The 17640-nt window shown below is 38.3% G+C and overlaps 1 protein-coding gene and 1 long non-coding RNA gene across 4 annotated transcripts in view; one reads left to right on the top strand and one right to left on the bottom strand.

Moving 5' to 3' along the window:
• The window catches only part of ARID4A (AT-rich interaction domain 4A), a 47247-nt gene that overhangs the window by 23948 nt on the left and 5659 nt on the right, over positions 1-17640 (bottom strand). For all 3 annotated transcript variants that reach the window (XM_068192100.1, XM_068192102.1, XM_068192101.1), the window contains 6 exons: positions 8282-8361; positions 8086-8180; positions 7395-7527; positions 5926-6005; positions 4149-4225; positions 2528-2694 (listed from right to left, as the gene is read on the bottom strand). In XM_068192100.1, coding sequence (XP_068048201.1) covers positions 2528-2694; positions 4149-4225; positions 5926-6005; positions 7395-7527; positions 8086-8180; positions 8282-8361 — 632 coding nt within the window. The remainder of the gene's footprint in view (positions 1-2527; positions 2695-4148; positions 4226-5925; positions 6006-7394; positions 7528-8085; positions 8181-8281; positions 8362-17640) is intronic.
• Positions 14-17423, top strand: LOC137475125 (uncharacterized). The gene is made up of 4 exons (XR_010999700.1): positions 14-435; positions 471-1575; positions 2345-5068; positions 10584-17423. It is a non-coding gene; the product is annotated as an uncharacterized lncRNA (long non-coding RNA).

Raw genomic sequence — 17640 nt, 5'->3', positions numbered from 1 at the left:
TCAAGCACACCATCCTTACCTAGCAGCTGCATTCTTTCAAACGTAAAATGGTTTTACTTCCTTTCTATCTAATCTGCCCACTGCCTGGACATATTTTCAGCCTGACTTCCAAATATTCGCTCGCGTTCGCTCTCTCTCCCCGCGCGGCGGCCGCGGTTAACCGGCATTACTTACATTCTCTTCCGCACGGAAAAAAAACAAAAAAACAAAAAAACAAACAAAAAAAAACCAACAAAAAAAAAACCAACCTAATAAAACGAACTAGTAACGCTAAGGAGAACGCGAGGCATTAGATGAAAGGCAGAGGAAGGGCCAGCCCATCTCCGAGCCCCCGGCCAGCCCCGGCTCCCGCGGCCGCTCCCCGCGCCTGCGCCGCGCCCGCTCCCGGTTGCCCTGGGAACGCCGAGGCCGCCGCCAAGCGCCATCGGCCATTCCGTGTGGGAAGGGAAGGGAAGGGAAGGGAAGGGAAGGGAAGGGAAGGGAAGGGAAGGCCAGGGGAAAGGGAAGCGGCCTTTGACCTTCCTGCCGACACACGGGCCGCACCGGGGGTTTGCGGTTCATGTTTTCGGGGTGTATTGTGAGAATGGCGCGGTGGGGAAACAAATAAATCCCGCAGTGCCTCCTCTCCCCGCCCCCCACCTCCGCCCGTGCTTCTAAATCCAACACCCGGGTTACAAGCAGGGAGCAGAAACAGAAGAGAATTCTGTGAGGGCAGTTTTGATGACATGAAGAAACTGGCTAACTTCATGGAAAAGGAGCCACTTTAAATACTCGAATGCAGGAAAAAACTTATTATGAGAATCATGGAATCACATTCCATGATCTGGCTTGGAAGGGACCTTAAAGATCATCCGGGTCTAACTCCCTGCATGGGGACACCTTCCACCAGATCAGGTTCCTCCAGGCCCCATCCAACCCGGCCTGGAACAATTCCAGGGATGGAGCAGCCACAGCTTCTCTGGGCAGCCTGTGCCAGGGCCTCACCACCCTCACAGCCAAGAATTTCTTCCTCATGTCTAACCTAAATCTCTCTCTCAGTTTAAAGCGTGTCCTATCACTCATGCCCTTGTCCAAAGTCCCTCTTCTCCAGCTCTCCTGGAGTCCCTTTTTGCCCTGGAGGGGCTCTCGGGCCTCTCCCAGAGCCGTCTCCAGGTGAAGACGGAGAGGCTCTCCAGGCCTCTCCCAGAGCCATCTCCATGGCTATCATGGAGCCCCAGCGCTCCCGGCCTGGCTCCAGCCCCCGGAGCTGCAGCAGCCTCCGCGGGTCTGTGCTGTGCTCAGCACCCTGGAGCTGCACAAAGTGCTCCCAGGGGGTCTCAGGAGCGCGGAGGAAGCGGGAGAATCCCCTTTCTGAGGCAGCCCAGGACACGTTCACGTTCAGCTTTCCCAGCCACGAGCACTCGTTGCTGGCTCATATCCAGCCTTTTATCCATGAGAATCCCCAAGCCCTTTTCCACAGGGCTGCTCTCCATGAATTCCTCTCCCAGTCTGGACAAGCCACAGCACGTTAGACAGAAAGTCCATCCACCACATCATTCTGTGATTCCCAACCTAACAGGCACCAAGGTCTGTCCTGTACTGCTCCTAAGTAGCATTTATTGCCCTGTGAATCAGCTCATAGTTTCAGTCAACCTCCTGCTTTTGCTTGAAACTTTTGTATCTTTTTTTTTTTTAAGTCACACTTCTGTTATCTGAAACAACTTACTTTTATATAACCTGCATACACGTGAGTTCTATAGTACTTTATTAATAAGTTGTAAAATGGTTAATTATTTTTATAAGGTTTTTTAAGGTTATTTAATTAAGAAATGATAATTAAATTATTTTTATTTTTAGTTTAATAATTACTTATTTGAAGTCCACAATGTGGACTTTTTTTGTTGAATTATAAAATATTATTTAAATTTATGAAGAATAAGGTCAAGAAAAAAGATTAGTTTTTGTTTTAAATTTTTTATTTTGTTTTATAAATATTACTATATTTTAAAACTAAGTTTTTTATTTTGTGATACTAAAATGTTTTATTTACATTATATACTCCTAATTTTAGTGTTGTTAATTAGTTTTGGAAGCTTTCTCTATGGCTTCAAGTCAAATGTAGTGTTCTCTTGAGGGTTTGTGTTTTTTAGTATAGAAAGTTTAAATTCTTAATATCTAGAGTTCTAACACATACAAGGAAAAATACAAAAGGAAATTACAAAAGAAAAATACAAAGATACTGTATTTAAGGTGGAATTACTACTATTAGGCTCCACAGAAGTTTTTTGGTTTTGCCTTTTCTTTTGACCCAGAACCTTTCTCTCTTCTCTGCCTGGAACTGAGTTTCTGAGATTGCTACCTGGAGGCAACCTGCCACTGCTCACAAATCCCAATAGAGACAACTGTAGCAGAGAGAAAATGAGCAGGACTGAAAAGACACTGAAGTGAGCCGAGTCTGGGAACAGCATGTTGGAATAGTATGCAGGATTTTCAGGCAAGTAAGTCATTAATTTATCCCTGAAAAATGACTGAAATTGTCCAGACTCACCGCTACTTCTTCTGTTTTCTCTTCTCTTTTTTGTTCCTCTTCATCAGTTTCTGCAGCAGCTCCATCCTCCTCATCACTGCTGGAGGACTCCAGGATTTCACTGATGTCCATTTTCCAGTTCCGAGGAACACCCCTGGTGCTGAGAAACGTGGTTGCCTCCTGTAGCCCTACAGAGGAAAGGGCCCTGGCTTTACCGCATCTGCAGCATTCAGCCACAAAGCATTTTTTATTTCTTTTTCACCTTCTTGTAAATCACAACACCAACTCAAATGCAATGAATCCATCACAGATCGAGCATCATGGCTTAATTTGCTCTTTCCAAAATACCGTGGTTTAGATTAAAAAAAAAAAAAAAAAAAAGAAGAAAAAGGAGAAAGAGCACTGCCCAAAGAGATTTGACATTAATGTTTGGAACAGAGGGAAGACATGTTAGTGAGCAAAGGAGTGATGGGACAGGCACAAGTTACATTTGTAAAATGGAAATACCTCAAATTCTTTTCCTTTAAAAGGTGCTCCAAGGGTGGAAAACAACAAAGCAAAACAAAGCCTGATAACCTCTAAATCTGCCCCTCAGTCACAATAAAAGACTTTAATAAAGGAGCCAGAAAAACACCCAAAAGAAGAACATACTGCAATGAACTGTTCTGTGTTACCAGAGAAGAAAAGGCACCAGTTTTTAACACTGCTGACAGAAAACCTCCAGACATTGATCTCAATTCTCTTTTTTTGTGTTTTTGAAACTATAAATCATTAGTACCTTTGGTTCCAAAATATTCACTTGTAGCAAGGAATGTCACAACCCAATTATGTTCTGCACAGGAAACAAGTCCCTTTCTTCAACTTATCTCAAACCTGGCATCTGCTATTTTTTTTGGCTGTTCTAAAGTTCATGTACTGTGAAACAGCTATTAAGAACAAAGTAGGAGAGAAATCATGTAATAGTAGACAAATCAATCAAAACCACCTCAACCTTTCATTTGAAGCATTTTAAATCTTGACTTGCTAAGGAGCTGCTGCACACCTTTACTCAAACCAGATACTGTTGTTGATGAGTGGGGATTTTTTTGTTGCTGGGTGGCATTTTTTTATCATAATTTTTAATAAATACAATCAAAACATTTCTCCTTAACACATTTCATGTTTTGATGGATTGTGGTATCCATGTCACCCATCCATTTATCCATCCAATTCTGTAATTATATTTTAAAATTAAGTATTAATCACTGACTGTTGTTATGACATTTACACCCTGCTGTCTGGGTATCTTTAAAGTAAACAGAGTATTTTGAGCAACAGCACCAAACTTTAGCATTAGGAGAGGTAACTACATATTCCATTGCTCACTGACACTTCCAAGTAGACTACAGTGAAAATATTCTATTCATTTTCCACAAATTTGGACTGGATCATAAAAATGAAATAAAAATCAAATAAAGAAGAGTTCTACTAGACACAGCTATATCCAAAGTTTCTCCAATTTCTCCCATATAAAATTGTTTACAAAATATCCAAGAGCAATTATCAGAAATCAACAGGTCATTTATTATTTATCAGCAAATGTTAAAAGAACTTTTGTATGAAATGACTTCTTTTAAACACCCGAGAATTTATTCTAAATTACCTTTTTTAGGAGAGGACTCTGATTTTGGTAAGTTTTGAAGATCTAGTTCCTTAATGTCTTTTCTTGCTATTGAGTAACTGTAAAAGAATAAGGTTTTGTGATTACATCACAGAAAAGCAGGCATTTGACTTAGAAAAACAGCAATTTCTAAAATTTTCAAGTTATCATTCACTTGCAAGGTCCTTGCTAACACCCAATTGTCTAAGGCACTTGTTATTGTATGGTCCAAATTCCAGAGTAAGTTACCCAGGGTAAGTTTCCAATCATTGATATCCAGGTATTAAGTATCCTTAAGTAATTAAGAAAACTTTGTAAATGTCCTTTAATTGCTTAACCTCCACAAATTTGCAAAGGTTAAACATGCAGGCAAAAAAAAAAAAATATTTCTAAACTGAAAATATGTACGAGAATCAACAGCTGCTCTCCAAAGCAAGGATCTAGCTAAGAGGACAGAATCAAGTCCTCTATTTTCAAAATGCCTTTTTACTAGCACAGAACAACAGTGAAGCCAATTCAAGATTTGCATTGATAGACAGTTGATTTTATATTTTAAATTACAAAAGTGTTCTCATAGCAAAACATATGGAGTTTACTCTGTTCCAAAGTCATACTGGATATTCAGTCACTGAGTTACAAGAGAAATCCTAACCAGCATGCAGGGAGAGCCTTACAAGTGAGTCTAACACTTTTTTTTCCCTTCTTTCGTTATTTCAGAAAATCTGGAGTAAAACTTCACAAATCAGAGGCTGCCATTTTCTGAAGTTAAAGCTATTAGGCTATGGGGAAGGGAAAAAAAAAAATCAGACAGAGCAGATCTAGATATTTTACCAGTAACATTGAACCTTCAGTACAGAGCCAGGCTTATCCAGAAGGCTGATGACATACCCATATGAAAAGGCCAAAATGAACCAATTCTTCATGTACTTGAAATACATTTCAGTAATCAACTGAAATAATCTACATGGCTATCAAAAATCAAAAACTGCTCACTGAAAGAAGGAGGGCAACAGGTGGCCTTTGGCAAGGAAGTTTTTAGTTACAATGTGTTACCACAAATGCAATGCAATAACAATGAAGAGAAATAAAGAGGAGCAGCCTTAAAAAAAAACCCAAAAGCAGTCTTCATGCTCTCATGAATACATTATATAAGACACACATATCTCTCTCTCTCTCTCTCCTCCTTCTCCCTTTTTGGAGTGGAGGATGGACTAAGAGGACCTTTCTTTCTGTTTGAAGGACTATGATTCATATTCTGTAAACATTTTCATTAGTAATTCTCTTTGAATTCTCTTTTCTATTAAAAAAAGGTAGATTGAAGTCATATAAAATCTAAACAGCTAGGGACATCTGGGCACTGGAGGTAATGAGGCAGATACCAAACTACTACAACTGACACCCATACAGAAGGCAATTTAGGGCAGCAAGGGAAATAATTAAAACCAAAACTCACTTTAAAGGATAGAAATTACGTTAAAAAAAAAAAAGGAAAAACATCCAGGTGTTTACACTTTAAGTTGTTGATATTTTTGCATGAAGATGCACCAGAAACTTTCTTGATTCAATGAATTCTTATTGTTACACACAATGGAAAGAAGGGTGAGGAAGCACAGAAGGAGGAGTCAGCTGGAAATTGATTGTGAATGCCACATGTGTCCATCCAGCATTACAGAAAACTCTACCCTTTCCTTTTGGAAGAAATAACATCTTCAGGAGCAATGTGTAATTAGTTTCCCAGTTTCCTCCCACAGACCTCTAACCAAAGTGAGCTATCACTTACAATTTGGAATCTGCAAAGGATCGAACTAAACACTGGTCCTTTTTCACGGTGACGTCGTCATTGCAGCTCGGTGACACAACCTGAAGAGTCAAATAAAACAGTCCTTTATCCAAGAAACCCAAAGAAACCACACACCAAAAACAAACAAACAAACAGCTGATCTTGAAAGGAAAGAAAGACTGCAGGAAAACTGCTGTTTTCTGTTTCTTCTATTATATTTCCAGTATTGGGCAAACAAACCTACTTCAATTTATACTACTAAGGCCAACAACAACACATTTCAAGAAGCAATTTTCCCCAAACTATTGACTTGTTATGTACAAGCCAAAAATCTAAAATTTCATTTGAAAACTGATCTGCTGAGGTCACATCACAGGACCATGTTCATTCACTCTGCTTTTTTAGTTCTTGTTCACACAAATTTTTTTAGAAGTATCTATTTAAAAAGTCACAAACCCACTTATTTTATACTAGCTTCTGATTTTTGGCATTTAAACTGAGACTTAAGTTGGTTTTTTGGTTTGTTTTGTTTATTGAGGTGTGGATAATATAAACCACTGTGAAATCCACCACATCCTTCCACAGCAGTATCATCTCTAGGCCTAAAGCAAGTGATAAAAATGCATTTGCAGTATTTGTATTGCCACAAACAGAACCAGTTTGTTTTCTGCTCTAGATCATATACAAGTAGAAAATGTTAAATGCAAATATATGACCTCCACGTACTTAACCCACCAGTTAAGAACCATGTTAAATAAAAATCTGTCATTACTAAAGGGAGCTACAACCAGAACATGTACAATACCGCATTTTAAACTGAGGTACATACAGGTGGATAAGGCAGTGTCAACTGTTCACCCTCCACAACACTAAGTCTGAAAATACCAAAAAGTTTTCTACAGAATGCAACTTTCAATATGCACATGTAAACTCCTTGTGTGCATCAATAAGATGCAAAGTGTCTGCCTTTACAATACAGGTCTACTTGAACTTGGATTTATTTAATGTATATTTATTATCAGCAGTGGCAATGAACAGCTGTATCATTTATTGACAGACAAATAAAAATAAGCACCATCATCTGCTCCTGGAGTAACTGACCACTGGTAGAAATGCAAGCATCAAATAAATCAGTGTTTCATAAAACTGACAGTCTAGGGAAAAAGACAATTACATTAAAAAAAAATTAAATCCCACTACAACCAAAATTCATAAATCTAGATCCTCTTAAATTGCCTGGGAGTGCAAATCCTAACATATTTTATTTCTAGAAGAAAAGTATCATTACACACTGATCATTTTGTATGCAGTTCTAAAACACTTCAATGCCATTAAACTAACTTACACATAAATGTTAATCTCTGCTTTCCTACTCTTCAGAGATACTGCAAAACACTTGTATTTTTAGCCAACATGGGAGTAGAGCTTAGCCTGACTGCATTCACAGCTTTGCTGCAGAAGGAACTCACCAAAGCTGGGTACCAGTCTGCCTTCTCTGAATTACAAGTCACACTCACAACCTTGCCAAGCAATTCATCGTTGAGGCGCCTCTTATCTTCATCCTCTTCTTCACTACTTTCTTCTTCCTTTTCATCTTCAGTACTGAATTATCAAAATGTATAATATTTTAAAGTTTGTCTGGTTACTACTTGAAAACCAAAAAGAGCTTACAACAAGATTTTTCTTCCTGTTTTGCAAAGCTTCCCAAAGTTATAATTTTATGAGCTGAAAATGATTGAAATACACTTAAATATTAAGTGCACTTACTCAGTAAGAGGAATTTTGTAGGAATTCTTTCCAAGTAGCAATATTTTACAACAGCATCATGTTAGAATTGGAGACATGACTCAGGTTTTGATTGTGCACAGACATGAAACAAAGAAAAATGCTATCTACCCCAAAAATTAAAAAGCACATTTTATTTTCACTGTGCTCAATATCAAGAAGGTTAAAAAAATCCTACATTTCCTGAGATGAAAGAAGCATAAATGTTTTTAAGGATACTACAGGGAAAAAAACCTTCAATTTCACAGTACTGTCAGCATATGACCATGTCCATCAGCTGTGCACAAAATTCAGGTGACAGAGCATTCATTCAATGGGACTGCTTCAGTTTTAGCAAAGAACACAAAGGAAAAGCAGAACACCCTCAGAACTCACACAGGAAGAGAAGATCTTCTCCCTCTATTCGATTTCTTTCCAATAACTGGAGTTCCAAAGTGCTCTGGATTGGTTAGTGGCAGTTGATCAAGTGTCTGCATGGAAAAGGGGGAAACAACAATGGTTTGCAATATCTGGCTATAAAAAAAAAAGAATTAACTATTTATTTTTAATTCCATGTCCACCACTGTCTTACCTCACTTTCTGCAAAGTGCCTTTCTCCCTTCAAGCATAATGAAGTTCTTCTCAAGGTCCTTTCATCACCGTCATCAAAAACTAGGGTGAAGCCAAGAAAACACATCAGCACAAGCTGGTCAGATCTCAATCCCAAGTCTACTGCTTCTCTCACAATCAAGAACACTCCCTAAAACATCATTTTCAAGCCTAATTTACTCACTTTTTAGTCCACAAGCAAAAGGAAAGTCAGTATTCAGGACTCAGTCTTGGAATAGATTTTCACACAGACATTCAAGCCAGGACAAAGTAAGGCTTTGGATGCAAATCTGAGTGTAATTTAGACATTCTTCTTACCAATACAACTGCACCTTTCAAACCACAGGCCTGGCTGCACACCAGTTACTATTATCTAGCAATCTCTAAGGTTTGTTTGGTTTTGTGGAGTTTTTTCTTACCCTATACATTTCTTCCTTACTTATCATCATTTAGTAAATATGATACTTTTTACTTCTCCTCTTGCTATGAGCAATTCCACAAAAAGATCAATGGAAAGAAAAACAAGTTTCTGATACATTATCAATGCCATCTTACAAACAGATCAAGATACTGGAAACCTGCAATTCCAGGTCTGACACTTCATAAGGAATATTTAGTACACATCCTGTTGTGTTATACCCCAAGAATAGGAAGTTCCATCAATTTCCATCAACACACAGCAGAAGGCTAGAACACTATGAGGCTACTGCAAGCTTTGCCTGAGAAAGATCTACTCTTCAGTTCAGATAAAACCTCTTCATGAAAATTTCCTTGGAGAGAAGGAAAGCAAAATTACCAATTCCCCCTGACTGCAAAGAGCAGAGCCCAGGTGGCTGCAGGCTGGAATCCCAGCAAGGTACAAGTTTATTTGTATAGGGTCAAAGTACAGAACAGAACACTTCTCTATATTTAAACTACTTGAAACAGGCTTTGTGCACTAGTTAAAGAAAGTTTCAAGTGCTGTGCATAGCAGTATGGTAATTTTTGCGTACTTATAAAATTAATTAAGCTGGATAAGATAAGCTTTAAGGTTCCTCCATCTTCAGAGTAAATACTGCTGTGGTATGCTCCATATGCTCCACTAGCGAATTATCTTAACGGCTTAGAACACTTGTACACACAAACCAATTAACTTTTCCCCCCTCCAAAAATCTCAAACTACTAAATTTTCAAGAATAGTTATTTTAGGGGACAAATGGCTGGTGATTGGCAACAGGTAACTGTATTGAAAAAAAGCAAACAGAAACTAATACCTGACAATAGAACTAAACTGCTTCTTTTTATTTCTCTCTAAAATTGGAAGCTCTGTCTCTTTATTTAAAGTTAGTCCAGTAGAGGGATAAAGCAAATAAACTGTTCATAAAGCAGATGACATATAGCAGTTTTTCATACTTAAAAGATTGAATGTTATAAATACTGAAGGTTAAGTAAAATACCCTCAGTAAAATACACTTAAATTAAGACACATAAGGAAATTATGACTATCAAGAGTAACAATTTATGTTGTGGACATGTACAAAGTACCTGCAACTGCCAGCATATCTGCAGAACTTAGAGCAAAACATCCCTGCAGAACAACAAAGTGTAAAAGAACAGCATAAACAGAAAGATTTCCTTATCTACATAAGTGATCATTTTAATAAGTCTCAATAGAGAAAGGATAGCACCATTTGCCATACAAAAATATAAATTATTTGAGTTACTAAGGTGGAGCCAAGTCAGGAGTCTCTGCAATTAATCATGATGCTTCAACTATTTCATAATTGTAGCTACTTCAAACTTGCTTCTCCTCTAGGGAAAACACTTGACTGTGCCTTATTGAAAGGGCAATCAGAAACTCACACTGATAAACTCAGCACCTTTAAAAATACAAGCATTTCTTAAACTAAATAGGCATTGTGGTTTCCATCTCACTCTTCAGAAAAATCTGCTACACCAAAGTACTGTTCATATTCATGTCGCCCTGTGAGTGACTCTTTAATGCTAGTCCTAGAGGATCTAAGGGAATGTCTTTCCAAGGCACAGTATCAAATATTAAGGATTCTGTAAATATAAGCAGTAAGGCAGATGGCACAGTTTTTGGCTGTGAGATATTTTGAAGCTGTGGTAACAGTCGTGTCAGAAGAACTTAATACACTCTAAGCTGCAAATTCATTCCTCTTTTTAATCTCATCCAGAAACAAGGTTGTTCAACTCTAGCTAAAATGCCTACAACTAACAATCAAACTAAAAACTTTTAAATTAATGTTGAATGACTTGTATCAATTACTTAATTCCTTCAACAGGTTATTGCTCCAACTCCAAATTCTTCAAAAGCAAAAATCCTAAAGGTTGTGTTTTATAAGGAAGATTCACTGGGCAGGGAGAGGGCAGGAAACAGAAACAGAAGACAAGGAGACATCTCCCCATCCACACACACACAGAGGATGTGTTTACAGTGTCACGATTCTCATCTCTAAAGAGGAAATTACTGTCCTGTCTTTCCGAAAAAACAAGGGTGGAAAAGCAGAAGCTCTTGAGGTCCTCCCATTGCCTCATCTTGCAGTGGGCAGGGGCTTGCTGGGGATACAAGGTGCAGCAGCTGATTTCAGGGAAGGGAAGGATACAAACTAGCCAGGGAACTGCTCACTGCTGCGGAACAGTCAACAGAACATCAGGGGAAGGAAGGGAAAAAAAGCGACATTTCTGCCGGGCACAGCCCTTTCTTCCAAACATGTTCCTTAATGAGGAACACTGACAGAAGGGGAGAAGAGATGAGTAAGCAGCACAACCTGGAGGAACAGTCTCTGCCATAATGCTTGGTCTAGTCCCAAGAACTGAGTCCAATATGTTCCATACAGAGCATATTGAAACAGTGACAATAAAATGGAAATTTTCAGAATTTTGCTGCATCTCGACCTTGTCTATGATAATAGGAAAGAAACAGAATTGGTTTTTTTTTCTGTTTGTGAAAATCTAAACTACTCTAATTTAGGACAGAAAAATAAAAACAAACTTCCCAGTGGTGATCAATACAACACTTTGAAAGAACTAAAAAAAAAAAAAATTTACTAAAAGGTCAGTACCTCAAAAATGCAACTTTAAACTCACTATTGATGAGGTGGTATCTTCCATTTCCTGTCTATAGCAGACTTATATACACCATCAGCAAAAATCCACTAACCCTGTCTTTACAATAAGGCTGTCTCAAGTTTGGTTTTCATGCATTTAAATATGTAATATTAACCAGCCAACTAATCAAAATCGTTTTTAGGAACTGTGAAGAAGCTTGTCACAAAATACTACAGATCAGTTTGACTACATCTTGTTTAGAAATACATATATAGCTATATTATAAAGAGATTTAAGGGAAAAAAAAAACCAAGACAAAAAGGAGGAGAGAGCAGAACTCTAGAGAGAGCATCCTCATAGCAGTTAGGAGATGACTTCCACAGAGCCACCAGTGTTACCAGGACAAGGCAGATCTGTGGCACACAAGTGCAAAAGGAAAACAACCCTCAAGGCTGCATCTTGCAAACTTCAAATCCAACAAGTTGTGTTACTGCCGCTGCCCAAACCAAGAGAGATTAGATTCTACACTGCACTGCAAGGAAACAATTCTGTGTCATTTCCCAACCCATTGAAAAACTTTTAAGTCACCAAGACAATGAAATGAAAGTACATACCACAAATTAAAGCTGTTCAGTGTCACTGTGCACACTGAATTAATCTCACTGGCTGCCTGGCAAAGCAGCAATTTATGAACTACAAGAGATGCTGTCTAGGAATATCTTGACTAATGTGTGCAGATTTTGCAGATATTCGGGATTCAGCTGTGGAAACAATATACAAAGTACCAGGAGCTGTGCAGTCTTTGTTGAATGGCCTTGTAGACAAGGGCTGTACTACTGATTCATCACTGTAAAAGGACTTAAGAGCAAGTACTGCGCTGTATTGTGCTACTGAGACACCACACAACTCAAATTTACCATTTTTTAAATAGTTTTAAGTGAGCCCAAGTTCCTTTTACAAAAATATATTTGAAATATCCCAGAAATCAGGGAAGTTTGAGTGGTCTTTGAGGCTACTCGTAGCAAACTATCACCTCACAGACAAAAGCTTGCTGCCGGAAAGCGATTTTTCTGAAATGTTAATCTTACTATTGTTACACATAAAGAGATCAGAGAAAAAAATCTACCTCCTTGCTTTCCCTAGAGTATTGTTTGTACACAATTTTAAAGTATTTTTAACATGCAGTCCACATAGTAACAAAGGTGTTTTTAAAAGCAAAGGTTCGATCCAGTTGATTTGTAACAAGGTTCTACTGTTAAAATACTATTTTTCACTACAAAATCTTGCTCCTCCTTGCACCTATTCCCTACACACGTGTAAACACAACATATTATGCTGTTCTTTTTTCTTCTAGATTCTCTAGAGAGCAACCAACAGAGCTACTGCAGCATTTTTATGTGCCACAGGTGTACTTACACAGCACATCCCATGGAAGGGCTCTGGACAAATACGGTGTTTCCTCAAAATCCACACCAGCAAATTTTAAAAAGAACAAATTTATGGTGGGTCATGGTGGTGGAAAACACCAGCCAAGTGGAGGCGAACACCTGTGGTTTTAGATTCCTGGATGACACATGCACAGCCCAGAGATGATGCTTCTGCCACGGGGATCTCAACAGGATGCTGGGAACTGGTCAAACCAGCCCCACAGACGTGGCCAGTGCCTGGCACACAGCACAGGACGGGTGCTGGCCAAGCTTTGGAGGGACAAACCAACAGCTCTCTGGCATGGATGGACTCAGCTGCCTGTGGGGGCACTGAGAGCTCCCAGCACCCAGGAGCAAGAGCTGACAGCTCTGGTGGACCCAGGACCAAGCCTATTCTTCCTCTTAGCATAAATAGCTCCACAAAGCATCAGAAGAAAGCTTATTTTAAAAATAGGAAAATGCGACTATAAATAGCTGCTGTTAGCAACCCTGCTCCTAAAGTCCCAGGACATCAATGTTGGTTCATTTGCTGATAAAGATCATCAACATTATGAACTGGAATTTTCAAAATCCATGGAACATACAAGATTACTGAAACCAAATCCTCAGTATCTTTCATTTCCATGACCTCACCACCACAGAAACGTGAAGTGATGCAGTTGGTGGCTCAGACTACACTTCATATCCAGAACAAGCACCCAGGTCTCTAACTCCTCTCAGCACACACTCAACTCAGCATTTCCTGGAAACTACCACCATGATTACACGAGAGGAAGAAGCCACCAACAGAGCTGTGGGGCTCACTGAGGTGCATCAGAAGCGTCTGAAAGGCATAAGTCTCAAAAAGTAAGGAATCACATTCCCTTTCACTTTAAGCAGTACATAAAATCCTAATAACTGACAGCAAAGTCTGCTAGAAACTGCAAAGACCTCTCACTGTTTCCCTCTCCTATTTCCTACTCATTTCACAGGAAACATTACTGAAAGTTAATGCATGTTCTTTATTTCTTTCTTTAGAAACACTTTTCCATTAGTCTACCTAGCAAAATACAAGGCTCAATATATTTGATCTGGTTTTGTTTAAACTTGTTTAAAGTTGTAGAAATGATATTACATAATAAAATGTACCTAAGCACACACAGATCACTGCCCTGAGTTTTTTCAAAGGAGAGATGACATGGGGCAAACCAGGCCATTCTAACAGCAACTCCTGGATGCTTGCTCAAATGAAATCCTGTTTCTCACTTTTACATATATATATTACATAACTTCTAGTTCTGTGCAGAACTGATACAAGAGTGTTTCCTCAAAGAACATCTACATAAGGATTTATGTTTTCTGAAATTCTGGTAATGCTTGTAAGACTCCAGGCAGAGAGTGAGAGAAGGAAAATACAACTATGCACCTTGTAAGGTGTGGTCTGGGTTGTGGTTTCTTTGTTTGTCAGGCATTTCAGATATTATTTCAGTATTTACCTGAAGCATTTTACAAGTTAACAGAGAATCAGGTGGATGGTACACTCAGTAAACTGCAATTCAAACCTTGTTCAGCTAAAGCAGATCTGACAGACCATTTTAGTTCTACGCAATTATCACCTAACAATATATTCAGCACTTCAAAAGCATCAATGCAGCACTTTGTAATTTGTAAATTAAAGAAGTTCAGTTTAGATAACTGCATTCTAAAGAAAAACATCATCAAATCACTGAATCACTTAGTAAAATTACCAGGTCCAACTGAACCATTTGTTAACCAAAGAACTTAAACCCCTATTAGTGTCACATCACTTTGGATTTGAGGAGTGCCTTGTGCCGTGACATTTCCCAGACACTTTTAAACTTCCACTCCAAGCAGCTTTTGCCTCTTTACCTGCTTATACTGAAAAGCTGAATTTCAAAGGTAATTTCAGAAGTATTTCCAAATCACAGCTGAAATGTTCAATAGGACTGCATGGCTAGATTAACATCATTGTCATATAAAAAGAGGTCAAAAAGTGATTCTGTTGAAGCTACAATAAAAATAAAGCCTTGTTTATTCTGGGCACACGAACACCATTAATAGACAGGAGATACTGTTGAAATACACTAACTGACCATCACTGTGGCTCTTGCATTATAGTGGTGGCAAAGTAGCCTATTACAGCAAGCTCAGCACTTCCACTGGTTCGATTTATTGACCAAAGCAAAATTGTTTCAGATGACTTTTCTCCTTTACATCCCTACATGAAACAGAGAAACTGATAGGCAAAAGGGAACATCATCACTTCTCATTAGACACACAGGCAGTTTTTTTTGGCATTTTTTACACATCTGTACTTAATACTCTGAAAATGTTTGCCTGTATATATTATTGGTTTCACTAGCCAGAGAGCAGTTTGCTTTTAGATCACTAAGAAAGAGATGTTAGGTAACAGAAAATAAATAGAAAGGGAAATGCACAAACTACTGAAATACAAACTTTCCATCCTAAAATGTTCAGGAAGGCATCCTGTAAACCTAGAGTCTGGTTAATCCACTTCCCTCTCAGCTCTTCGGCTGTGACTGCATCAGTCAGGGAGGCTGTGGAGCAGCACACCCACCAGCTACTAAAAAGCAACCAATCCAGCTGTTTGCTTTACAAGCAACATAAATATACACCTCATATCTATCCAAAACTTTCTGCAAAGACACAATGGAAGCAGCAAGCTGAAGATAAAGCTTATTTTTCACATGTCAATATTCCTGTGCTCAATCTAAAACACTTCCCAGTTTTAACTGCAGAAGAACCACGATGCAAACTTGATGATCTGCTTCCTCCGGTCAATGTTACCTGTGCTTTCAACTCCAGCAAGCAACCCACCACACAGAACTAACAAAAATGTTCCTAAGATCGAAATCCAACAGTTACAATTGTATTTTCACAGTTAAAGCACCATGTAACAGCTCTGCACGTCCATTTACCATAAAATTACTTAAATCCCCCCTGAGCTCCAAACTTTTACAAAATCCTAGCAGTCAAAACACATTTGCATCTGGAAAACATATTTTCTCCATTCTGCCTGTCAAAAAATATTATTTGGGGAAAGAAAATTACAGTAGTTAATTAATCCACTGGTTCAAGTTTCGGAGGAACAGCACTTAAATAAATGTGTGAAGTAAAAATCATGGCATGCATGATTTCTCTCTTACATAATTGGGGAGAGTTCAAAAAGTTGTTAAATATAAACAACGATCCATTAATGCAGGGCAGAGCATTTATTCACTGTTCAAATTTCCTACTCATCAAGTAAAGATTTTTTGGCAGAAATGCATTACTCAAACGAAAAGGGGGAAAAAATAGCAAGTAAAAAAGAAAAAGAAAAAAGAAAACACAGACAAAACTCATCCCCCAAACAAGGGATTTAAAGTTCACATGTCAAATGTAAGAAGACAAATATCTTCTGGCCCAAATTCAAACAGAATTAGCTGAAAGTGCTACTTGAAAACTGAAATCACTTGGGAGTTCTACAATTAAAGTGCTAACTCATAAAACATGAAATTGTGCAAGACTGTGTTTCTTATCATTTCTGTAACAGAATGGTGAACCTCTGAAAATCTATAAAGAGAAGTTAAAGGCCCAGTGCTCCACCTCGAGTATGTCACATCATAGTACTAAACTAAGCAGATTTAAAATCTTCTGCACTCCAAAATAATCCTGCCTTTCCTCCCTGACCTGACATCCACTACAATTTTACAGCTATGTTATAATCCTGAAGAAAAAGGCAAAGAACAGTGAGCTTTGTCAACCAGCTTAAAGCACTCACTAACAATAATAATCATAAAGCAAAAAATCCTCCCAAATTATCTGCAGAGCTTTATCCTGATCCCACCAAAGACAACATAACCTCACCTACTGCAAAGGAAATGCTGAATTACTGAAAATTGCTTATTTAAATCTTAAAAAGGGGTTAATGAACCAAAATGATTAAGAGTTCATGGGACAGAGGACTCCTCAATAGAAGATGGAAGAATATGAAGTAAAGCTGAATAGTTTTGGTACATGAGGCAGCTAATGAGAAACACAGAGTTTAAATTTACAAATCCAAATCTCCAAAGCAATGCCCAAGAGTAGCATGTACAGGACAATTAAGAGAAGCATGTTCCTTCTAGGCAACTATTAGGGAATAGAAGTTTCCACTGCTGTAAAAAAGTTGTGCAAAAAAGGATGGGTGCTTGCAAAGCCCTCTGATTCAAATACTGTCCTTTTGTATTTGCTTATGTACTATTACTAGAATGTTCCTGAGTTTTGTCATTCTGTTCTTAAAGCTGTTTCAGAAAAACCTGGAGATCAGAATTATTGAAAATAAGGAAACTCGTCTTACAATGAATTCTTGTTCAACACTGACATTTCACTGACCCTGCAGTGAACTGAACTTTCTATTTCAATAACTGAGCACCACATGAGCCTCCAACATGAGGAGAAAAGTAGTTTTCTATTTTACTTTAGATCATTACTTGAAATTTTTATTAAAGGAAACAGCTATTCACATTATAAATGAATGTCTCCTCTTTTCTTTTTATTGTGTGCTATGTTGATTCTTCTCTTAAAAAGAAATAGATTCTGTCTTCTGTCCACGTTTTCCTTGTGTACAAGCTTGCATACAGTGCAAGGAGGCTCATATATTTCAGTCATTCATTTCATACCACAAATTTTCAGCTGGAAGAATGATTTTACAAGGTTTATGTCTTAAAATCTGCAAAAATTATTCTGAATTTCACTGAGTGCAACCGCTATCATTACAGGCACATTGTGGCAAATAAAACTTGACTATTCAGCCCTGCAATTACCTGTCCAAAAGCCTCCCTGAACAACAATTAATTATTATCCTACTTGAAATGGAAAAGGA

The sequence above is a fragment of the Anomalospiza imberbis genome, chromosome 6, assembly GCF_031753505.1.
Source record: "Anomalospiza imberbis isolate Cuckoo-Finch-1a 21T00152 chromosome 6, ASM3175350v1, whole genome shotgun sequence".
NCBI lineage: Eukaryota > Metazoa > Chordata > Aves > Passeriformes > Viduidae > Anomalospiza > Anomalospiza imberbis.
The sequence above is the reverse complement of the archived record's forward strand: the minus strand, read 5'-3'. Positions and strand labels throughout refer to the sequence as shown.